This window comes from Balaenoptera acutorostrata, chromosome 1 (genome assembly GCF_949987535.1).
Source record: "Balaenoptera acutorostrata chromosome 1, mBalAcu1.1, whole genome shotgun sequence".
Lineage (NCBI taxonomy): Eukaryota > Metazoa > Chordata > Mammalia > Artiodactyla > Balaenopteridae > Balaenoptera > Balaenoptera acutorostrata.
The window spans coordinates 163,398,469-163,418,969 of record NC_080064.1 but is presented as its reverse complement, the minus strand read 5'-3'; the positions used below and the strand labels follow the sequence as shown (position 1 = coordinate 163,418,969).

At 44.2% G+C, this 20,501-nt stretch overlaps 1 protein-coding gene across 10 annotated transcripts in view; it reads left to right on the top strand.

Annotated features, from left to right (window-relative positions):
• The window catches only part of LOC130707327 (cyclin-Y-like protein 1), a 293,323-nt gene that overhangs the window by 215,390 nt on the left and 57,432 nt on the right, over nucleotides 1–20,501 (top strand). For all 10 annotated transcript variants that reach the window (XM_057541388.1, XM_057541379.1, XM_057541382.1 and 7 more), the window contains one exon: nucleotides 1,321–1,482. In XM_057541388.1, coding sequence (XP_057397371.1) covers nucleotides 1,321–1,482 — 162 coding nt within the window. The remainder of the gene's footprint in view (nucleotides 1–1,320; nucleotides 1,483–20,501) is intronic.

The window sequence follows — 20,501 nt, the reverse complement described above, 5'->3', positions numbered from 1 at the left end:
CTGCCATTGAATGGTTATCTGTTGATAATTTGAAGTGAACAGAATTCATGTGGCAGTCATAGTAGTAAAAATTTTAAACTCTATCAAAAAATTACTAATTATAGCTTGGATAAGTATCCTTGTTATGTTGTTACAGCAGACAAAAAAAGAACTATGTTTTCAATTCTAAGGTATATGAAGTCTTTTCATTTTAAGTTAAAAAAGTTAAAAATGTATAGGGAAAGGCAAATGGTCTAGTAAACGTAGAGGAACCTTTGACTTGGCTCACAAAGATCCCATTTAATACCCTAGTTTTCTAGAGTAATAGGACACAGACGTTGAAATATCTGAGTTTATTCTTACCTATTTGTATTTCCTCACTTAGAAGAAAGTATCAAATCTAAAGCTACATGTAGAAATTGAAAATGGGGCCAACAAGAAAAATCATTCCGTTAGCAAGGCTTTATAACCCCTTCCATAAACTCTCACATGGCCCTGAGCGATAAAACACATTTGATGTGATGCTTTCCATTTGTCTCTAGTGTTTATTTTATGAAGGATTTTAAAAACATACATCACAAATTTCAGACAGATAAATCTGAGCCAGAGAATGAGCTAAAGACAACAGATGAAAATAGAGGATTAAAGTATTAGATGCTCCAAAGTGGAAATACGGTCACATTTAAGTTGGAGTATTTTTCTGGAAACTGACATTGGCTATATTTGGAAGATGGGCTGGGTATGTGGGGAGGGGGAGAAAGGCAAGACATTCATATTGAATGCATCCCACTGAGACAGAGTTATACAGTCAGTAATTCACCCCGGCAGAAGGGCTCTGACCTTTGCTCCTCTTTAAAGGAATTAGGACAGTTAATGACTTTCATGCCCATTATGTCTATGGGCAGTAGGAGTTCTTTGCCTCCTACATTATGTTCTATATTTCAATGGTTTATATGGATATTTATTTTAAAGCTGTTGTATGCTATTTAATCTGCTTCCCCAGATCCCACCTAAGAATCAAAGAGCAGACCCAGAAAGCATCTAACTTCTCTTATCTGTTTGCTATAAAAAATTTCATTGCAGGACAGATGCTTCATTCCAGCAAAGGCAGATAAAGCCAAGAAGAAACAAAGAACTATTACAACTGCTATGGGTTTTCCAGAACACTGTTTAGTATATATATGTTGAACTGTAAATGGAATATTTGGGGTTGATTATAGGTGTTTGAGGGATTTTTTTGTTTTGTTTTTTGTTTTTGCTCAAAATACCACCTAGTTTAGAACGTGCGAAAGAGGGATGATACTACTAGTGATCTCGTTGTGCTCTGGTCTGATTCTGCAGATAACAAGATTGTCTCACATTTATTGGTGGCTGAACCGGAGAAGATCTATGCCATGCCTGACCCTACTGTTCCCGACAGTGACATCAAAGCCCTCACTACACTGTGCGACTTGGCCGATCGAGAATTGGTGGTTATCATTGGATGGGCGAAGCATATTCCAGGTACCTTTTCTGAAATGAAAAAGAAAAGTTTGCCATTAATTCCCTAGGCTTTATATGTTGATTTAGGCAAATTCACAATTTTCTCATTAGGATTTTTAAATTTTATTTATTTATTTTAATTTACTTTTTTTATTTGTATTTTTTTAATTAATTGATTGTTCTTGGCCACACTGCACGGCTTGTGAGAACTTAGTTCCCCAACCAGGGATTGAACCCGAACCATCGGCAGTGAAAGCGCAGAGTCTCAACCACTGGGCCACCGGGGAATTCCCGGTCATTAGGATTTTTTTAAACCTTTACATTTGTTTTTGTCATACTTAATTTAGTGCTTTCTTGGTCCTAATAGAATCATATGCCATTTTTATAACTGTACCATCTTGAATGCTTGTTAATTATTTTTTCGCATATGAAGGTACTATTGCCAACCTAAGATAAAGAGAATATAACTTGTTAAAATATTTCCTTATTCTTTTAAAAAGTCCGAGTTTTCTCCTAAGGAAATACTTCTGTTTTTTTCTTTTCACTTTAAATAAATGTTTATGAATTGGGGGCTTTAAGGCAGACAGCCTGGGTATAAGTCCTGTCTGGCCTGCCAATGGGACAACTTCCTGAACTTACTCTATCTTAGCTTCCTAAACTCTAAATAAAGCTATAATATCGTAATAAAAAAAAGTTTTTGGACAGAGCCCTCAGCCACGCTGAGGTCTAGGCCGCTGCGCCGCAGGGCAGTATCCAAAGGGCCGCCACCGCGCGAGCCACGCGCGCAGAGCTGCGCTTGCTGCCCTCGGAGCCACCGGCAGCTCCCAGCGACTGCAGGAACCGCTGTCGCCACGGCCTGTTTGTCACTTTCAAAGAATTACAGTATGCTTCTCTCTTGGAATTGGAGAAACTGCATATCAGCCCATCATCACAGCCGTGTGGACGAAAGGCTCTTGGTGCTCCAGCCAGGCATCAGGGCCGTGCCTCTGAGGTGGGAGAGCCAACTTCAGAACACTGGTCCACAAGAGACCTCCCAGCTCCACGTAATACCAAACGGCAAAAATCTCCCAGAGATCTCCATCTCAACATCAAGACCCAGCTTCACTCGACGACCAGCAAGCTACAGTGCTGGACATCCTATGCCAAACAACTAGCTAGACAGGAACACAACCCCATCCATTGGCAGAGAGGCTGCCTAAAATCATAATAAGGCCACAGACACCACAAAATACACCACCAGACGTGGACGTGCCCACCAGAAAGACAAGATCTAGCCTCATCCACCAGAACTCAGGCACTAGTTCCCTCCACCAGGAAGCCTACACAACCCACTGAACCAACCTTAGCCGCTGGGGACAGATACCAAAAACAACGGGAACTACGAACCTGCAGCCTGTGAAAAGGAGACCCCAAACACAGTAAGATAGGCAAAATGCGACGACAGAAAAACACACAGCAGATGAAGGAGCAGGCTCAAAACACACTGGACTTAACAAATGAAGAGGAAATAGGTAGTCTACCTGAAAAAGAATTCAGAATAATGATAGTAAGGATGATCCAAAATCTTGGAAACAGAATAGACAAAATGCAAGAAACATTTAACAAGGATGTAGAAGAACTAAAGAGGAACCAAGCAATGATGAAAAACACAATAAATGAAATTAAAAATACTCTAGATGGGATCAATAGTAGAATAACTGAGGCAGAAGAAAGGATAAGTGACCTGGAAGATAAAATGGTGGAAATAACTACTACAGAGCAGGATAAAGAAAAAAGAATGAAAAGAACTGAGGACAGTCTCAGGGACCTCTGGGACAACATTAAACGTGCCAACATTCGAATTATAGGGGTACCAGAAGAAGAAGAGAAAAAGAAAGGGACTGAGAAAATTTTTGAAGAGATTATAGTTGAAAACTTCCCTAATATGGGAAAGGAAATAGTTAATCAAGTCCTGGAAGCACAGAGAGTCCCATACAGGATAAACCCAAGGAGGAACACGCCAAGACACATATTAATCAAACTGTCAAAAATTAAATATAAGGAAAACATATTAAAGGCAGCAAGGGAAAAAAAACAAATAACACACAAGGGAATCCCCATAAGGTTAACATCTGATCTCTCAGCAGAAACTCTGCAAGCCAGAAGGGAGTGGCAGGATATACTTAAAGTCATGAAGGAGAAAAACCTACAACCAAGATTACTCTACCCAGCAAGGATCTCATTCAGATTCGATGGAGAAATTAAAACCTTTACAGACAAGCAAAAGCTGAGAGAGTTCAGCACCACCAAACCAGCTTTACAACAAATGCTAAAGGAAATTCTCTAGGCAAGAAACACAAGAGAAGGAAAACACCTACAATAACAAACCCAATACATTTAAGAAAATGGGAATAGGAACATACATATCGATAATTACCTTGAATGTAAATGGATTAAATGCTCCCACCAAAAGACACAGGCTGGCTGAATGGATACAAAAATAAGACCCATACATATGCTGTCTACAAGAGACCCACTTCAGACCTAGGGACACATACAGACTGAAAGTGAGGGGATGGAAAAAGATATTCCATGCAAATGGAAATCAAAAGAAAGCTGGAGTAGCAATTCTCATATCAGACAAAATAGACTTTAAAATAAAGACTATTACAAGAGACAAAGAAGGACACTATATAATGATCAAGGGATCGATCCAAGAGGAAGGTATAACAATTGTAAATATTTATGCACCCAACATAGGAGCACCTCAATACATAAGGCAAATACTAACAGCCATGAAAGGGGAAATTGACAGCAACACAATCATAGTAGGGGACTTTAACACCCCACTTTCACCAATGGACAGATCATCCAAAATGAAAATAAGGAAACACAAGCTTTAAATGATACATTAAACAATATGGACTTAATTGATATTTATAGGACATTCCACCCAAAAACAACAGAATACACATTTTTCTCAAGTGCTCATGGAACATTCTCCAGGATAGATCATATCTTGGGTCACAAATCAAGCCTTGGTAAATTTAAGAAAATTGAAATCGTATCAAGTATCTTTTCCGACCACAACGCTATGAGACTAGATATCAATTACAGGAAAAGATCTGTAAAAAATACAAACACATGGAGGCTACACAATACATTACTTAATAACGAAGTGATTACTGAAGAAATCAAAGGGGAAATCAAAAAATACCTAGAAACAAATGACAATGGAGACACGACGACCCAAAACCTATGGGACACAGCAAAAGCAGTGCTAAGAGGGAAGTTTATAGCAATACAAGCCTACCTCAAGAAACAGGCAACATCTCGAATAAACAACCTAACCTTGCACCTAAAGCAATTAGAGAAAGAAGAACAAAAAAACCCCAAAGCCAGCAGAAGGAAAGAAATTATAAAGATCAGGTCAGAAATAAATGAAAAAGAAATGAAGGAAACAATAGCAAAAATCAATGAAACTAAAAGCTGGTTCTTTGAGAAGATAAACAAAATTGATAAACCATTAGCCAGACTCATCAAGAGAAAAAGGGAGAAGACTCAGATCAATAGAATTAGAAATGAAAAAGGAGAAGTAACCACTGACACTGCAGAAATACAAAAGATCATGAGAGATTACTACAAGCAACTATATGCCAATAAAATGGACAACCTGGAAGAAATGGACAGATTCTTAGAAATGCACAAACTGCCGAGACTGAACCAGGAAGAAATAGAAAATATGAACAGACCAATCACAAGCACTGAAATTGAAACTGTGATTAAAAACCTTCCAACAAACAAAAGCCCAGGACCAGATGGCTTCACAGGCGAATTCTATCAAACATTTAGAGAAGAGCTAACACCTATCCTTCTCAAACTCTTCCAAAATATTGCAGAGGGAGGAACACTCCCAAACTCATTCTACGAGGCCACCATCACCCTGATACCAAAACCAGACAAAGATGTCACAAAGAAAGAAAACTACAGGCCAATATCACTGATGAACATAGATGCAAAAATCCTCAACAAAATACTAGCAAACAGAATCCAACAGCACATTAAAAGGATCATACACCATGATCAAGTGGGGTTTATCCCAGGAATGCAAGGATTCTTCAATATACGCAAATCAATCAATGTGATACACCATATTAACAAATTGAAGGAGAAAAACCATATGATCATCTCAATAGATGCAGAGAAAGCTTTTGACAAAATTCAACACCCATTTATGATAAAAGCCCTGCAGAAAGTAGGCATAGAGGGAACTTTCCTCAACATAATAAAGGCCATATATGACAAACCCACAGCCAACATTGTCCTCAATGGTGAAAAACTGAAACCATTTCCACTAAGATCAGGAACAAGACAAGGTTGCCCACTCTCACCACTATTATTCAACATAGTTCTGGAAGTCCTAGCCACAGCAATCAGAGAAGACAAAGAAATAAAAGGAATCCAAATCGGAAAAGAAGAAGTAAAGCTGTCACTATTTGCAGATGACATGATACTATACATAGAGAATCCTAAAGATGCTACCAGAAAACTCCTAGAGCTAATCAATGAATTTGGTAAAGTAGCAGCATACAAAATTAATGCACAGAAATCTCTTGCATTTCTATACACTAATGACGAAAAATCTGAAAGTGAAATTAAGAAAACACTCCCATTTACCATTGCAACAAAAAGAATAAAATATCTAGGAATAAACCTACCTAAGGAGACAAAAGACCTGTATGCAGAAAATTATAAGACACTGATGAAAGAAATTAAAGATGATACAAATAGATGGAGAGATATACCATGTTCCTGGATTGGAAGAATCAACATTGTGAAAATGTCTCTACTACCCAAAGCAATCTACAGATTCAATGCAATCCCTATCAAACTACCACTGGCATTTTTCACAGAACTAGAACAAAAAATTTCACAATTTGTATGGAAACACAAAAGACCCCGAATAGCCAAAGCAATCTTGAGAACGAAAAATGGAGCTGGGGGAATCAGGCTCCCTGACTTCAGACTATATTACAAAGCTTCAGTAATCAAGACAGTTTGGTATTGGCACAAAAACAGAAATATAGATCAATGGAACAGGATAGAAAGCCCAGAGATAAACCCACACACATATGGTCAACTTATCTTTGATAAAGGAGGCAAGCATATACAGTGGAGAAAAGACAGCCTCTTCAATAAGTGGTGCTGGGAAAATTGGACAGGAACATGTAAAAGTATGAAATTAGAACACTCCCTGACACCATGCACAAAAATAAACTCAAAATGGATTAAAGACCTAAGTGTAAGGGCAGACACTATCAAACTCTTAGAGGAAAACATAGGCAGAACACTCTATGACATACATCACAGCAAGATTCTTTTTGACCCTGCTCCCAGAGAAATGGAAATAAGAACACAAATAAACAAATGGGACCTAATGAAACTGAAAAGCTTTTGCACAGCAAAGGAAACCATAAACAAGACCAAAAGACAACCCTCAGAATGGGAGAAAATATTTGCAAATGAAGCAACTGACAAAGGATTAATCTCCAAGATTTACAAGCAGCTCATGCAGCTCAATAACAAAAAAACGAACAACCCAATCCAAAAATGGGCAGAAGATCTAAATAGACATTTCTCCAAAGAAGATATACAGATGGCCTACAGACACATGAAAGAATGCTCAACATCATTAATCATTAGAGAAATGCAAATCAAAACTACAATGAGATATCATCTCACACCGGTCAGAATGGCCATCATCAAAAAATCTAGAAACAATAAATGCTGGAGAGGGTGTGGAGGAAAGGGAACACTCTTGCACTGTTGGTGGGAATGTAAATTGATACAGCCACTATGGAGAACAGTATGGAGGTTCCTTAAAAAACTACAAATAGAACTACCATACGACCCAGCAATCCCACTACTGGGCATATACCCTGAGAAAACCATAGGTCAAAAAGAGTCATGTACCAAAATGTTCATTGCAGCTCTATTTACAATAGCCAGGACATGGAAGCAACCTAAATGTCCATCGACAGATGAATGGATAAAGAAGATGTGGCACATATATACAATGGAATATTACTCAGCCATAAAAAGAAATGAAATGGAGGTATTTGTAATGAGGTGGATGGAGTTAGAGTCTGTCATACAGAGTGAAGTAAGTCAGAAAGAGAAAAACAAATACAGTATGCTAACACATATATATGGAATCTAAGGGAAAAAAAAAAAAAAAAAAGGCCATGAAGAACCTAGTGGCAAGACGGGAATAAAGACACAGACCTACTAGAGAATGGACTTGAGGATATGGGGAGGGGGTGGGGTGAGATGTGACAGGGTAAGAGAGTGTCATGGACATATATACACTACCAAATGTAAAATAGATAGCTAGTGGGAAGCAGCCGCATAGCACAGGGAGATCAGCTCGGTGCTTTGTGACCACCTAGAGGGGTGGGATGGGGAGGGTGGGAGGGAGGGAGATGCAGGAGGGAAGAGAAATGGGAACATATTGTATATGTATAACAGATTCACTTTGTTATAAAGCAGATGATAACACACTATTGTAAGGCAATTATACTTCAATAAAGATGTTTGAAAAAAAAAAAAAGTTTTTGTCAGGAGTAGTCTAGATACCTTTTTTCCTTTTAAAAATCACTTATTTTGTTGTTCGTAGTGGCGATTTATACTGAATTGTTTTTCATATTTGCATATTGCTTTGGTTTACAATTAGATATTTACCATGAATTTATACATAAATTATGAAAATAAATGTTCAATTGACATTGTAAATATTCTCATATGGTGCCTTAAAAGTAGTATTTCAGGTTTTTATTTTTTAATATTTATTTATTTATTTATTTGATTGCGCTGGGTCTTAGTTGTGGCAGGCGGGCTCCTTAGTTGTGGCATGCGAACTCTTAGTTGCAGCATGCGTTTGGGATCTAGTTCCCTGACCAGGGATCGAACCCGGGCCCCCTGCATCGGGAGTGCAGAGTCTTATCCACTGCACCCCCAGGGAAGTCCCAAAAGTAGTATTTTAAAGTATCCAATTATTTTTCTCTCCAGACCTGTCCTTAGATCAGTGAACATATACCTGATCACAAGGTTTAAGAATTGTAGTAGTCTACTTGAATTATTGTTTGTTTGAGCTTTGATCTTCAAATAGTTTACAAACAAATTTTTGGACAATGAGCCGTGTTTCTTTGGTACAGTGAACTTATTTCTGTCTCCTTAAACTAGTTTGTCTTTATGCCTTGAATGCTACAGTAATTTCTTTAATCAAATTGATGGAAGTCCCTTTCCCAGCCCACACTGAAACCAATTTATTGGTCATGATACGCCAGCTATGTTGCTAACAGTCGTAACGAACTGTCAGGCGATATCGCAGTGAAGCTAATTTGAAGTCATTAGGTGTGCAGCGTTCAGGCGACAATTTGTTACAGTGCTTGGGAACACAGCTGACATTTCTGAATGGCTTTGTTCACTGCAGTTCTAGATGAGGCCAAGCAAATTGTAAACTAATTTAAACATCACTCTGTATTATACCAGCTACTTTGTCTTACACTGTTTGCTAATAAAGCACCCCAAATTAAGTCAAAACTAGTTAAATAGGTGAGCTGGAGTGTATTCTTTAAGAGATACCTCCACAAGGGTCACTACGTCTAAAAGAAAGATGAGAATTTGATTGTGTGGATAGCTGATTTGCATTTGGATTGTAATCATATCTATAAGGTTTTTTAGAAAAAGCAAAAAAAATAGAAATAGAATATGCTAAAAGACGGTAAGACATTGGAAGTTGTAGCGGTGGAAACAGCCAGAATTTGCCTAAACAGTGTATGAAAACTTTTTTGGAAGGAAAGTGTTATGAAGGGTTTTAGAAAGAAACAAAACTAAGATTTGTTGAAGTGTCCACAGATTAACTTTTAAAAATAATCAATATATATTATATCATTTACATTTATCCACACACACACGTACACAGACATACATATTCACAGATTTAAAATAGCATTATTCTAACCCAGGGTTTCTCAGTCTTGACGCAATTGATGTTTGGAACCAGATAATCTTTTGTTATGGGGCCTGTCCTATTCCTTGTAGGGTATTTACCAACATCCTTGGTTTCTACCTATTAGCATCCTTGAGTTGTAACAAACAAAAATGTCTTCACACATCGCCAGATGTCCTCTTGGGGGGCAAAATCATGCCCGTCTTCCCCGGTTGAGACCCATCGTTCTAACCCAGGAATCAGATATTATTATCCTTAATTCAAAGATAGGGAGATCTGGGGCAGAGAGAGGTAAAAACACTTGCACAAGTTCACAAATGTATCCAGAGCCTTCAAAGCCCGCACTCAACATTGCTTCCTGGAATAGAATCAGGATAGTTTAGTCCCCCAGTTGACTACCTTTGAAAGAATTATTTCAAAATAAAAATGATAGCGTTATGAATCGCAACAGCATAAAAGGCTATGTCACTCTGACTCCAAACCGCCCATTATTTCAGAGAATTCTGCCCAAGTTCTCCCTGAATTAAGAAATTTGTTAAGCCCATATTTTGTTATCGTACAGACGTTCCATAATAACGATCAAGAGAAGTCAACCAACTCCTTCTGCGGCTCTCTGGTGAGGAAAAGTCAGTGATAAATTTGTGGGTCCAGTTGTGTATCTAAGTAGAAATGTCAGCTTACAGAGGAACTTGTCACAGTAAAGGGGCTCTGGTGACCTTTGTGAAGACAGTAACTTTAAATAACTATGAGTAACAGCATTTCCAGTGGTGGAAACAATTGCTATACGATTATGTGTTCAGTCTTAAGCTGAGGCTTAGAATTGGTAGGGGCTGACGTTATTCTCTCTCCCCAGCAAATGCCAGAGGAGGTTACTTTGCAGTGATGATTCACAGCTCTGGTTTCCGTGATACCCGGAGGGTGCTTTAAATAATTGCAAGGAGTATCTTGGCTTTTCAGAGAGGGATTAGCAAAACACGAATTCACTGAAATGCTTTTAAATTTCATAACAGTAAGCGTGCCATGCAGTGTTTGGAGGTAGAAGTAAAAGATGCTGTGATACCAGCGTGCTGGTCTATATACCCGGGTTCAGGGAGACTGGGCACGGCAGCAACATGGAGCGTGGGATGGGGAGGGGGTAAAGCCAAAGAGAATATAAAGATTAAAGTCTCATTTCTGCCTTGATAAAAGTAAAAATGTGTTTTTGATACCATGACCTAGTCCTCATAACCGGGGTCAGAGCTGGAATTAAAGCCAAATCAGAACTGAAATTTCACCTGTCTTAATCTTCACTTCAAAATTGCTTTTTTTTTTTTTTTTAAATGCTTCTGTTAAAACTAAAGTGAAATCTTTTTTTAAAATATACTAAAATCCAAGCCTTTGCTCTCTTTATGCTGCTCTCAGTTTGTGGAATCTCTCTCTCTCTCTCTCTCACACACACACACACACACACACACACACACACAGACACACACACTTTTTAAAACTTAAGTTTAGCATATAAGATCAGATCAGTAGCCTTTCTGCACTCCTGGGAAGGTACTTTTGTATACTTGCTTTTGCTACATAAAAATAAGGGGAGGAGCAAGGCAGAAGTTTCTGCCACACTGGGATTGGCCTGCTCTCCTGGCATCTGTCAGGTCAAAGGGTGCAGGGTGATGCCCATGGACCACCTTGGACCATGTGTGAGAGAGGGTTAGTGTGGGCCATCTTAGGACCTGTCCTAGAGGGTCACCTGGAGGGTCAGAGAGATACAGCTGAAAGGAGCTGGAGGGATCACTGATAGCTTAGAGGCTGAGGAAAGAGTAAGGAACCAACATGAATAGAGGTACTTTGACACAGGTCAAGGGAACTGATGGCCAGAGAGCCCCAGTTTTGAGGGTGTCTCCAGATGTGCCCTCATAAACGCACATGAGACAAGAATCTTCCCGCACGTAAGAGGAAGTTGGTGCTAGATCACCCAGCAGTGCCAGTCACGGGAGAACTTTCTGCTCTCCGCTCCTTGTTTCTCTTTCCCCCACCTCAGTCCAGTTCCAGTGGGTCTAAAGCTGGACAGGAGGAGTAGAAGCCCATGGTTGGGGGGCTAGAGAAGACCGTGACCACATCCACCCAGCCAGCCTCGCTGCCTCCAAGGCGTGAGATCTGGGAGTGGAGGGAGGGGTCTCCAGCTTGGATCAAGAGTGGAGTCTTGACTATTCCTCTGGGCTGGAATTTTAATTATTAAACCAAGACTTGTGATTGTGAGGACTGGAGAACTCTTGTATTATGCAGGAGTGACCAGGAGAGCCATGGGGCCTGCCATGGGAAAATGGGCTTCCAGGAATACGTTTGCATAAAACTGGGAGATAAAAATAGAGTTGCTCACTCCATGTAATGGTTACACAGATTTGCTCTCTCCTCTAAATGGTTACTTGACTGTGGGTGGAGGGTGTGTGTATGTGTGCGTGTGTGTGTGTATGTGTGTGTGTGTGTTTCATTTTCAAACCCCCAGAAGTTGTGCCTGGTACATTATAGCCATTCAATAAGTGTCTGGGGCATGAGTGAGAGTTTCTTTGGGTTGCAAGGTACTATATCAACCAGCTATTGCCACAGTGACTCTGTTTAACAAAATACCCCAAGCTTACTGGCCCAAAACAAGGAGTATATATTTCTCGCTTATGGGTCTACAGGTTGGATGGGTTCAGCTGATCTCGGGTGCGTTTAGCTGGGCTTGACTGCAGACTGCGAGGTGGGTCCAGGTCTGCTTTACGTGTCTCTCCTCTTCCTTGAGAGGGGGGCCACGCAGGCTGTGTTCTTCCCATGGTGACAGGCAGGTGTGCCAGAGGGCAAGCCCAGCTGTTCCCATTGACCAAAGCAAGTAACATGGACGTGCCGAAAGTCAAGGGGCAGTGAGGTGCACCCAGCTTACTGTGGAGGTCAATACGCTGGCGGGGATTGTGGGGGGAGGCGGGGGGAGGTGGGGGGGGCGGGCAGGGGCGGTGAGAGATTAGGGCCAGTAATTCAATCCGCTGCAGGTACCATGTACATTTTTTTGTCCACACTTAATCAAAGATAAGGGATGGCCTTGAGTCATTCTTCACTTTTTGCGATCTGGGGTCTCAGCTGCAGGAGGGAGTGCTCGGGCCCCTGCTGGGAACTGATAGTTATTGAGGACAGTTGGCCTGGCCTTGGGAGCTCTGAGCTCTCAGCCTGGCCCTGCTGAGTGATCCAAAAGAGAAGTGACATGAGGCCCCCGAATTCTCTGGGCCGAGACTCTTGATTACAAAATAAGAGGGCCTTGGTCCCTTCGGCTGAAACTAGTCCTGGTCAGGTCCCATGGGCATGACTCCTGTGCCCTAAGGAGGGTCCATATTTGGTGCAATGCTCTGCTGTCGCCATCTTGAAATACTGAATCATTTTTGGACAAGGCGCCCTACCTTTACATTTTGCACTGGACCCCACAATTTATATAGCTGGACCCGCCCATGGGGATGCAGGTTTCCTGAAGATTTACTGATGTAATTCCATCCTTGGAGGGACTGCAGCTCACTCTGTGCTCATTTATTCAACAATAATAACAAAGATTACGGCCACCAATTTATCCAGTGTCCTGAAGCACCAGGCACTATGCTAATAAGGGTTTTATGAACATCATTCCAATCCTCGTATCAGACTTGCAAGCTTTTCACGAAAATGAATGTCATTGTAACGTATAACTCATCCAAGATCACACAGCTGGGACTTGAGTCTAACTTCGTTTCTCTCCCATGCCTTTCCGCCAGATGATTTTGCTGTTATGTTCCACAAACTGGATGGAGATCTGGGGATGCAGTACATCTGGGGATAAAGTAGTACAGTCCCTACCCTCAAGGGGTTAAACATCTTATTAACAATAATTGCAAACACCTACATGGAACTTGCTGTGTGCAGACAATGTTCTAAGCAATTTATACATATTAAGTCATTTAATCTGTACAAAAGCAATCCATTGTTTTTAGCCCCATTTTATAGAGGGGAACACTGAGGTATAGAGGAGGTATCTCACCCATGGTCACATGGCTGGAAGGTGGCAGGGCCAGGTTTCAGGCTTAACCCCTTGCTGTACCTCCTCTCACCTTGGTGCAACCAGGCTCCTCTCTGCTTTGGTGACGGGGGGAAAAACATAAATGAACTCTTCCCACCCTGGGTCAGATTCTGTGGATACAGTTGAGAACGTTGTGGGAGTGGAAGGGAGACAGGCCCTGGGCCCTGAGACCTGGGACCCTTTACCAGAGTGCTTGCACCTGGACAAACGTCTCCTCCAGCAACAAAATACAAAGAAACTAAAAATAACTGCAGGTATGCGCAGTTGGGGCAACAATAAGCAATAAGATACAAAAAGGCCACAAACCAACTGTCACTTCTGAGTGCCAGGAGCGAAAGCAGGGGACTGTGCATTGTCCCTGCACACAGCGCCGCCAAGGGGGTGGGCAGGCCACCTAAGCTCCGCCTCCTGCCCAACCCAGGGACCTGCATCTGTCGTAACTCCGTCTAAGGAGCCAGCTGGCACCCTCCTCAGGGAGCGGGCGAGGGCACCTGTTACTTGTTTTTGCTCCCAGTACCGCCTTACCTGGATTTCTTATCTGGACTCTTACCGATTTCTAGTGATTGAAGAGTCCAAGGACCTGGGTCGGTAACAGAAGGGAGACGGGAGGCAGGTGAGCACAGAGGCTGGGCCCCCGGTGTGACATGATGGGGGCGCTGTAAGGGGGTGGCCGTGGGACATAGGTGTTACCGGTTCACCCATACACGAGGAAGCAGGCCCTGCACACACAGCGGGAGGGAAGCTACCCCGTGACTGGGGTTCAGAGCTGCCTGTTCCACGCACACCGACTGCTTGTTCTGTGTTTGGATCCAGGGGGATTTCTTTTCTCACCTCTCTTCCCAGCATATGGTCCGATTAGGCTGCTCCCTCTTTTTTTTTTTTTTTTAAATTAATAACTACTTTATTTATTTAGTTTTGGCTGTGTTGGGTCTTCGTTTCTGTGCTAGGGCTTTCTCTAGTTGTGGCGAGCGGGGGCCACTCTTCATCGTGGTGCGCGGGCCTCTCACTATCGCGGCCTCTCTTGTTGCGGAGCACAGGCTCCAGACGCGCAGGCTCAGTAGTTGTGGCTCACGGGCCTAGTTGCTCTGCGGCATGTGGGATCTTCCCGGACCAGGGCTCGAACCCGTGTCCCCTGCATTAGCAGGCAGATTCTCAACCACTGCGCCACCAGGGAAGCCCAGGCTGCTCCCTCCTGAAGGGAAATGTTTCCATCCACCCATCCTGGGTCTGTTGGTGCCATTTTTGCCTCCCCAGTAAAGCTAGCCGTGAGGAAAGGCTTAGCCGGGCAGAGCCGTCTCCAGACCTGCCCGCCACTGTGGCACTCCATGGGGGGACAGGCGTGTGTCACCGCAACCCTGCTCATTCCCACACAGCGCCCACCTCACACCAGGGACCGCGCTCGCGGAACGAGGTTCGTTCGAATAGCAGCTAACAGAGGCGCGGCTGGGACTACAGCTTATGAAACCATCCTCCCACATTCCAGATGTGGTTTGGGGGTCGTTCCACTGCCTCTGATCACCCTGAAGTAACTGAGGGGTGATGGGTGAATCTTTACTATTGTTTCGGCGATGACGGTCTACTGGGAGTGTGAAACAAGACTTCGAGGAGAGCCCGCAGGGTGAGTGGGAGCAGGTGAGGGAGGAAAGGGAAGCAGAGGCCAGGTGACAGAAAGGAGGAGCAGGGCAGAGAAGAGGGGAGGGTGGGAGAGACGGGGAGTGCAGGGACCAGGCTGTGGCCCCCTGCAGAGTTTGGGGCTGGACCGTGATGCCCAGAGGACGGGTGGGGTTCTCTTCAGCGGGGCTTTTTGAGAAAGGTTACACCCTGCGGTAAATATCTAGAGCAGTTCTGTGTTGCTGTGCAGCCCCAAGACAGAGCCCCGAGACCCAGAGAGGCTGCTGGTTGTCGTTTCCATCAGGGCTGGGAGCTGGCCCTCCTGGATGGGCAGAAGCCCTCTCTTCCCCCAAATCTCTGACCACCCCTTGTCCTGGGTGCCATCTCCAGGCACCTTCATCTTGAGAAAGGGTGCCCAATGTCACATGGGCTCTTCCCTGCCCCCTGTGCAGGTCCCCAGGTCCCCTGATGGACGAGGGCCGTGTCTCTCCTTCCAGGTGGGCTGCCTTTCAGCCCAGAGCGTGGAGTGGGGCAGCCTCTGAGCGGAAGGGCAGAGAGACGCAGTCGAAGTCATTTTCTCTCTGCTTCTGTATCTTATTTTTCCTTTGGGTAAAGATTGAGGCAAAGTCAATTAAATGGAAAAGTCAGTATGCTTGGGTTGAGAAATTAAACAGAAAATCAGACTGTGTAAGGATTACGGTTCTTACAGGAATATTAATTCAACTTAATGGTGGAGTTTGGGCTGTGTCTTGGGTCTAGTAATTTGGAGGCCTGCAAGAGGACTGTATATTCATAATGCAATTTTCATCGTTTCTTGAAGGCATTCTTTTTTTTTTTTTAATTTTTTTTTTTATTTATTCATTTATTTATTTATTATTCATTTATGGCTGTGTTGAGTCCTCGCCTCTGTGCGAGGGCTTTCCCCAGCCGCGGCAAGCGGGGGCCACCCCTCATCACGGTGCGCGGGTCTCTCACCGTAGCGACCTCTCTTGCTGCGGAGCACAGGCTCCAGACGCGCAGGCTCAGCAATTGTGGCTCACGGGCGTAGTCGCTCCGCGGCATGCGGGATCCTCCCAGACCAGGGCCCGAACCCGCGTCCCCTGCACCGGCAGGCAGACTCCCAACCACTGCGCCACCAGGGAAGCCCCAGGCATTCTTAATACAGTTTTATGAGCCGTCTTGCCCAGGTCACTATCGTAAATGAGAAGTTATTCCCAAAGGATCTTATTTGGGACAACAAATGGATAAAAGTATTGAATTTATTAACATCTAAATTAAAAAGTCTGAAAAATGGAGTTCTAATTAATCAGCTTGCAAACAGCTACCCCCAAGGGTAAGATAACAGACCCTTTAGCAACAGCTAGTGATTGGAGACATATTATTTTTCAAAACAATAATAATATTACCATAGCAGCTCCTATCTTAGGAGTTCAAAGCCATCCCATAATCGTTAATTATTTAAAGACTTTCTAAAACGGAAGCAGATAATTGATGTTTTTTCGGGCTTTCTAATGTGGAAATGGGGCTAAGAGGGGAGGGTGAGTGCCTTTGTCTGGTTGTGGGGCTGGCTGTCAGAAAGAGGATCAGGAAGGTCAGGAGGTGGGTGCAGTTCTCTGAGCTTGCTCTGCCTCTGGCCTCACGACCTCTGGCTTTCTGGTTCCTGCTCTGCACTTTGGGCCCAATCTCCTTCCCATCCAGCCACCCACCCCGTCCACCATCCTGTTCAACAGCCCCCAAGCGTGGCCCTGTCTTCACACCTGGGCCATCTTAGGTGTTCATCAGCCTCCCAGGACCTGTCCCTGGACCCCAGCTTCCCCGGGGGCCGCAGCACCGGGTGACACGCATGCTCTGCTCAGAGCCTCCCTTCCACCGCGGGCTGCTGGGAAGCTCAGCCTCCAGCCGTCTCTGGTAGGGGCGCTGGTCTTTAGAGAGGCTTTCCCTTCTGCACCCGTCTGGTTCATGGACTCTGCACTCTGACATCTGGTCTTCTGGGCTGCCTTCCCGGGGCCTAGTCCTTCCCCGAAGGGCACGGAGGTGGTCCGTCCCCTCTCCTGAGCTTTACTTGGAGCTAGAGGCAGCTCACTTACCATCAGGCAGACGGGAGTGTAAGATGTCAGAGGCCTCACTGACCTGTCTGCTTTGGAGCCCACTGGCAAAATCATCATGCTGGGTCCTAAGTCATTGACACATGCCACGGGAGGCCAGCGAGTGCTGGGAAATCAACGTCGCACTTTCCCCAGGAGAATGATGGGGGGAAGCTGTGTCCCATAGAGATATAGGTCACAGAATGTCTTCATATTTGATACCTCGTCTCACTGGCACCCAACCCCTGTAAGGTAGGGAGAGGCAGGCAAGACTGCATCTATAAAATAGTTCTATTTTATAGATAGGGAAGGAAGCTAGTATTTTTTGAGTAAGACTGTTTTGGACAATTGGGCAATTTATGTATGTTATCCTATTATGTTAGGTAAGGTTTTTTTTTCTTTTTCTTTTATATTAGTATTTATTTATTTATTTAAAGAAATGTGATGGGACTTCCCTGGTGGTCCAGTGGTTAAGACTCCAAGCTTCCTATGCAAGGGCCGTGGGTTCGATTCCTGGTCAGGAAACTAAGATCCCACCTGCTTTCTTAGTGTCCATTCATCTTCTCCTTCATTCATTCAGTTGCTGTGTGAACTTGCTGCATCACTTAGCTTTCTTGGTTTCCTTATCTTTGAAATGGCTACCTCATAGGGTTGTTACGGGGTTAAATGGGATAATGTGTTTATACCAGAAAGTTCCAAAAAGCAAAACTTGAATTTGCTGCTTGGATCATCTATTTATGTAGCATTTATGTTGTAGTAGGTATTATAAGTAATCTAGAGATGATTTAAAGTATGCAGGAGGATGTGTAGGTTTTATGCAAATACCACACCATTTTATATAAGGGACTTGAGCATCCGTGGATTTTGGTATCTGTGGGGTTCCTGGAACCAGTCCCCCGCAGATACCAAGGAATGACAAATATCAGACACAGGACCCTGGTGAGCTGCCTGTGATGGGTGATGGAAGGGAAAGGAAAGGGAGTTCGGGTTCTCATTCATTCATTCATTCACTCACTCATTCGTTCAAAAACTGATTGTTGAGGACCAATATGCTTCAATCTTCCTAGAGTCCCTTGGGCCAGCCAGTGTCTCTCTAGAGGTTCCAGGCATGAGAAAGAAAGCTGGGACATGAATTTGCCAATGGAAAGGACTAGGCAGGCAGAAAATCCAGTTCAGGGGCTGACAACATTTCCATCCTCCCCCTCAGGGAACTGGATACCCCTTGCCCCTTGATTTACTTACTTTCCACCAAAAAAGGAGCTGTGGTAAACTTTTCACGTAAAAAAGAGAGCGATATAATGACCCATTATATTTCCCCCCGAAGTATCAACCCGTGGATCAAGTCAGGATCATGCGGGGCAGGGTGATGGGAAAGGGGGGTGGTCTGGGGACAAATGTGACGCTGAGAGGACAGAGGCCTAACGGGCTCCCACCCCGACCTTCCCTCTGGCTTCCCCACAGGTCCCTCTCCTCTTTGCCTCCCTAAATACTTCCCTTTCCCCCCAGTTCACCTCCTCCCTCTCCTGTGATGACTTCTTGGACTTACCTTGCCCATACGTGATCTTTCCTTTCTTTGGAATGTTATTTCAATTGGACTTAGAGCTGCATCCTCTAAGGCAATGGCTTCAATGGTTCAATGCCTACTGATCTTATTTCCCCAATTAGGTTATAAGCTCCAAGTGGGCAGGACTGTGTCCTAAACCCCTTGGTACACTCACAGCACTGGCCCAAGGAAAAATCACCGTGGCCTCTGGAATCTCATCTTTATTCCACTGCCCACATCAGGTACCTGGTTATCCAGTCCCACAAGCCCAAACGAGCCAGGACACTGGCACCTCTCTGTTCCAGATCATTCTTGTTCTTCCTGTAGTTGACCTAGAAAAATCCTACCCATCCTTGAAGGCTGAGCACAAATGTCACATGGTCATTTCAGAGAGTATGCTCCAGGCGGAGCTAATTCCTTCCTTCACGTTGATTCCATAGCACATCTTCTGTTCTTAAAATGACCCACTTCCTGGCTTGTTGGAGGAGTTCGATGCAGGTGGCGATGAAGCCTCATATGCCAGGCCCAGTGGGTATTCTCATGGACCCCCAGCACCTCCCTGCTTTGGTACAGAACACTGTGTAAGTTCTTTTATAGCTCTCGTTTCTTGTTTCACTATTTCTGTCAAGCCTTCACCTTACAGAGATGCTGTGAAGACAAATGAGATAATATGTAAAAGTGCCTTAAGCTCCAGAAGATGGACTATATTATTACAGCTGGAAAGCTGTCTACTGGGGAAATCAAACTTGATGAGGGTGAATAGGGAAGGGAGGGAGGGATGGGAATAGAGAAAGACAGAGACAGAGTGATACAGGGAGAAGGAGGCACACAGAGAGAGAGACAGGGAGAGAAAGAGACAGAGAGACAGAGAGAGGACACACAGACTAGCGTGTCTACTGGACTGGGAGACCCGGAGCGGCGTCTGTCTGGTCTCCACAAGGCAGCGGGGTGTTATGTTTACTGAAAAACAAAACACCCCCAAAACTATTTGAATTTGGTTTCTGCTAGGTGTTCACAGAAGGTCCTTCCCCGTCTAAGGGGACAGTATATTTTAGCGAGTTAAGAGCTTTGAACTCAGCCAGACCTGAGCAGGGCCCTGCCCCCGACTTCCCAGCGGTGAGGATGTGGTCAAGGGATGCCCTGCGTGTGGGTTTCCTTGCAGTCAGTAACAAGGGTGCACACCCCCAGCCTCCAGGGTGGCGTGAGGATGAAGGAGCGTGTGCAGTGCTCACAGATGTGCAATAAATGCACGACAACCGCCTCGCCCCTCATTTCTCCACCCCCGCTCCCCTTCCCCCCACCTTCCCTAGGGTTGGACTCATAGCCAGAGGAGTCAGGCTAAAGTCAGCAGTTTCAGAAGGAGAGATCACATCCTTCCCCCGTGGTCCTGAAAGTCACACACCAGGACCCCCCTGGGAAAGGAAGATACACAACAGGAGCCGTGAGGAAGGTTCCAGGGCGTCAGGGTGTAACCCTTCTCTCTTCCCTGCCTAACTTCAGAACCAGCCGAGAGATGGTTGAGAGAGACAGACAGACAGAGAGAGCAGGGCCTAGGACGTGATGCAGGGCAGGAGGCTTCTCGTCTCCAGAAGCGTCCATTGCTATCCTTTGGATGTCTGGGTCAGAGCATCACTTGAAATCCCCATGGGGACACAATTATGGATATAAGTAGTTGAGGCCTCCATCGCAGGAGGGCTCAGAGGATACATCCCGTTCTCAAGCTGTGTGGGTGGGTGTTTACCCGTAGGCAGT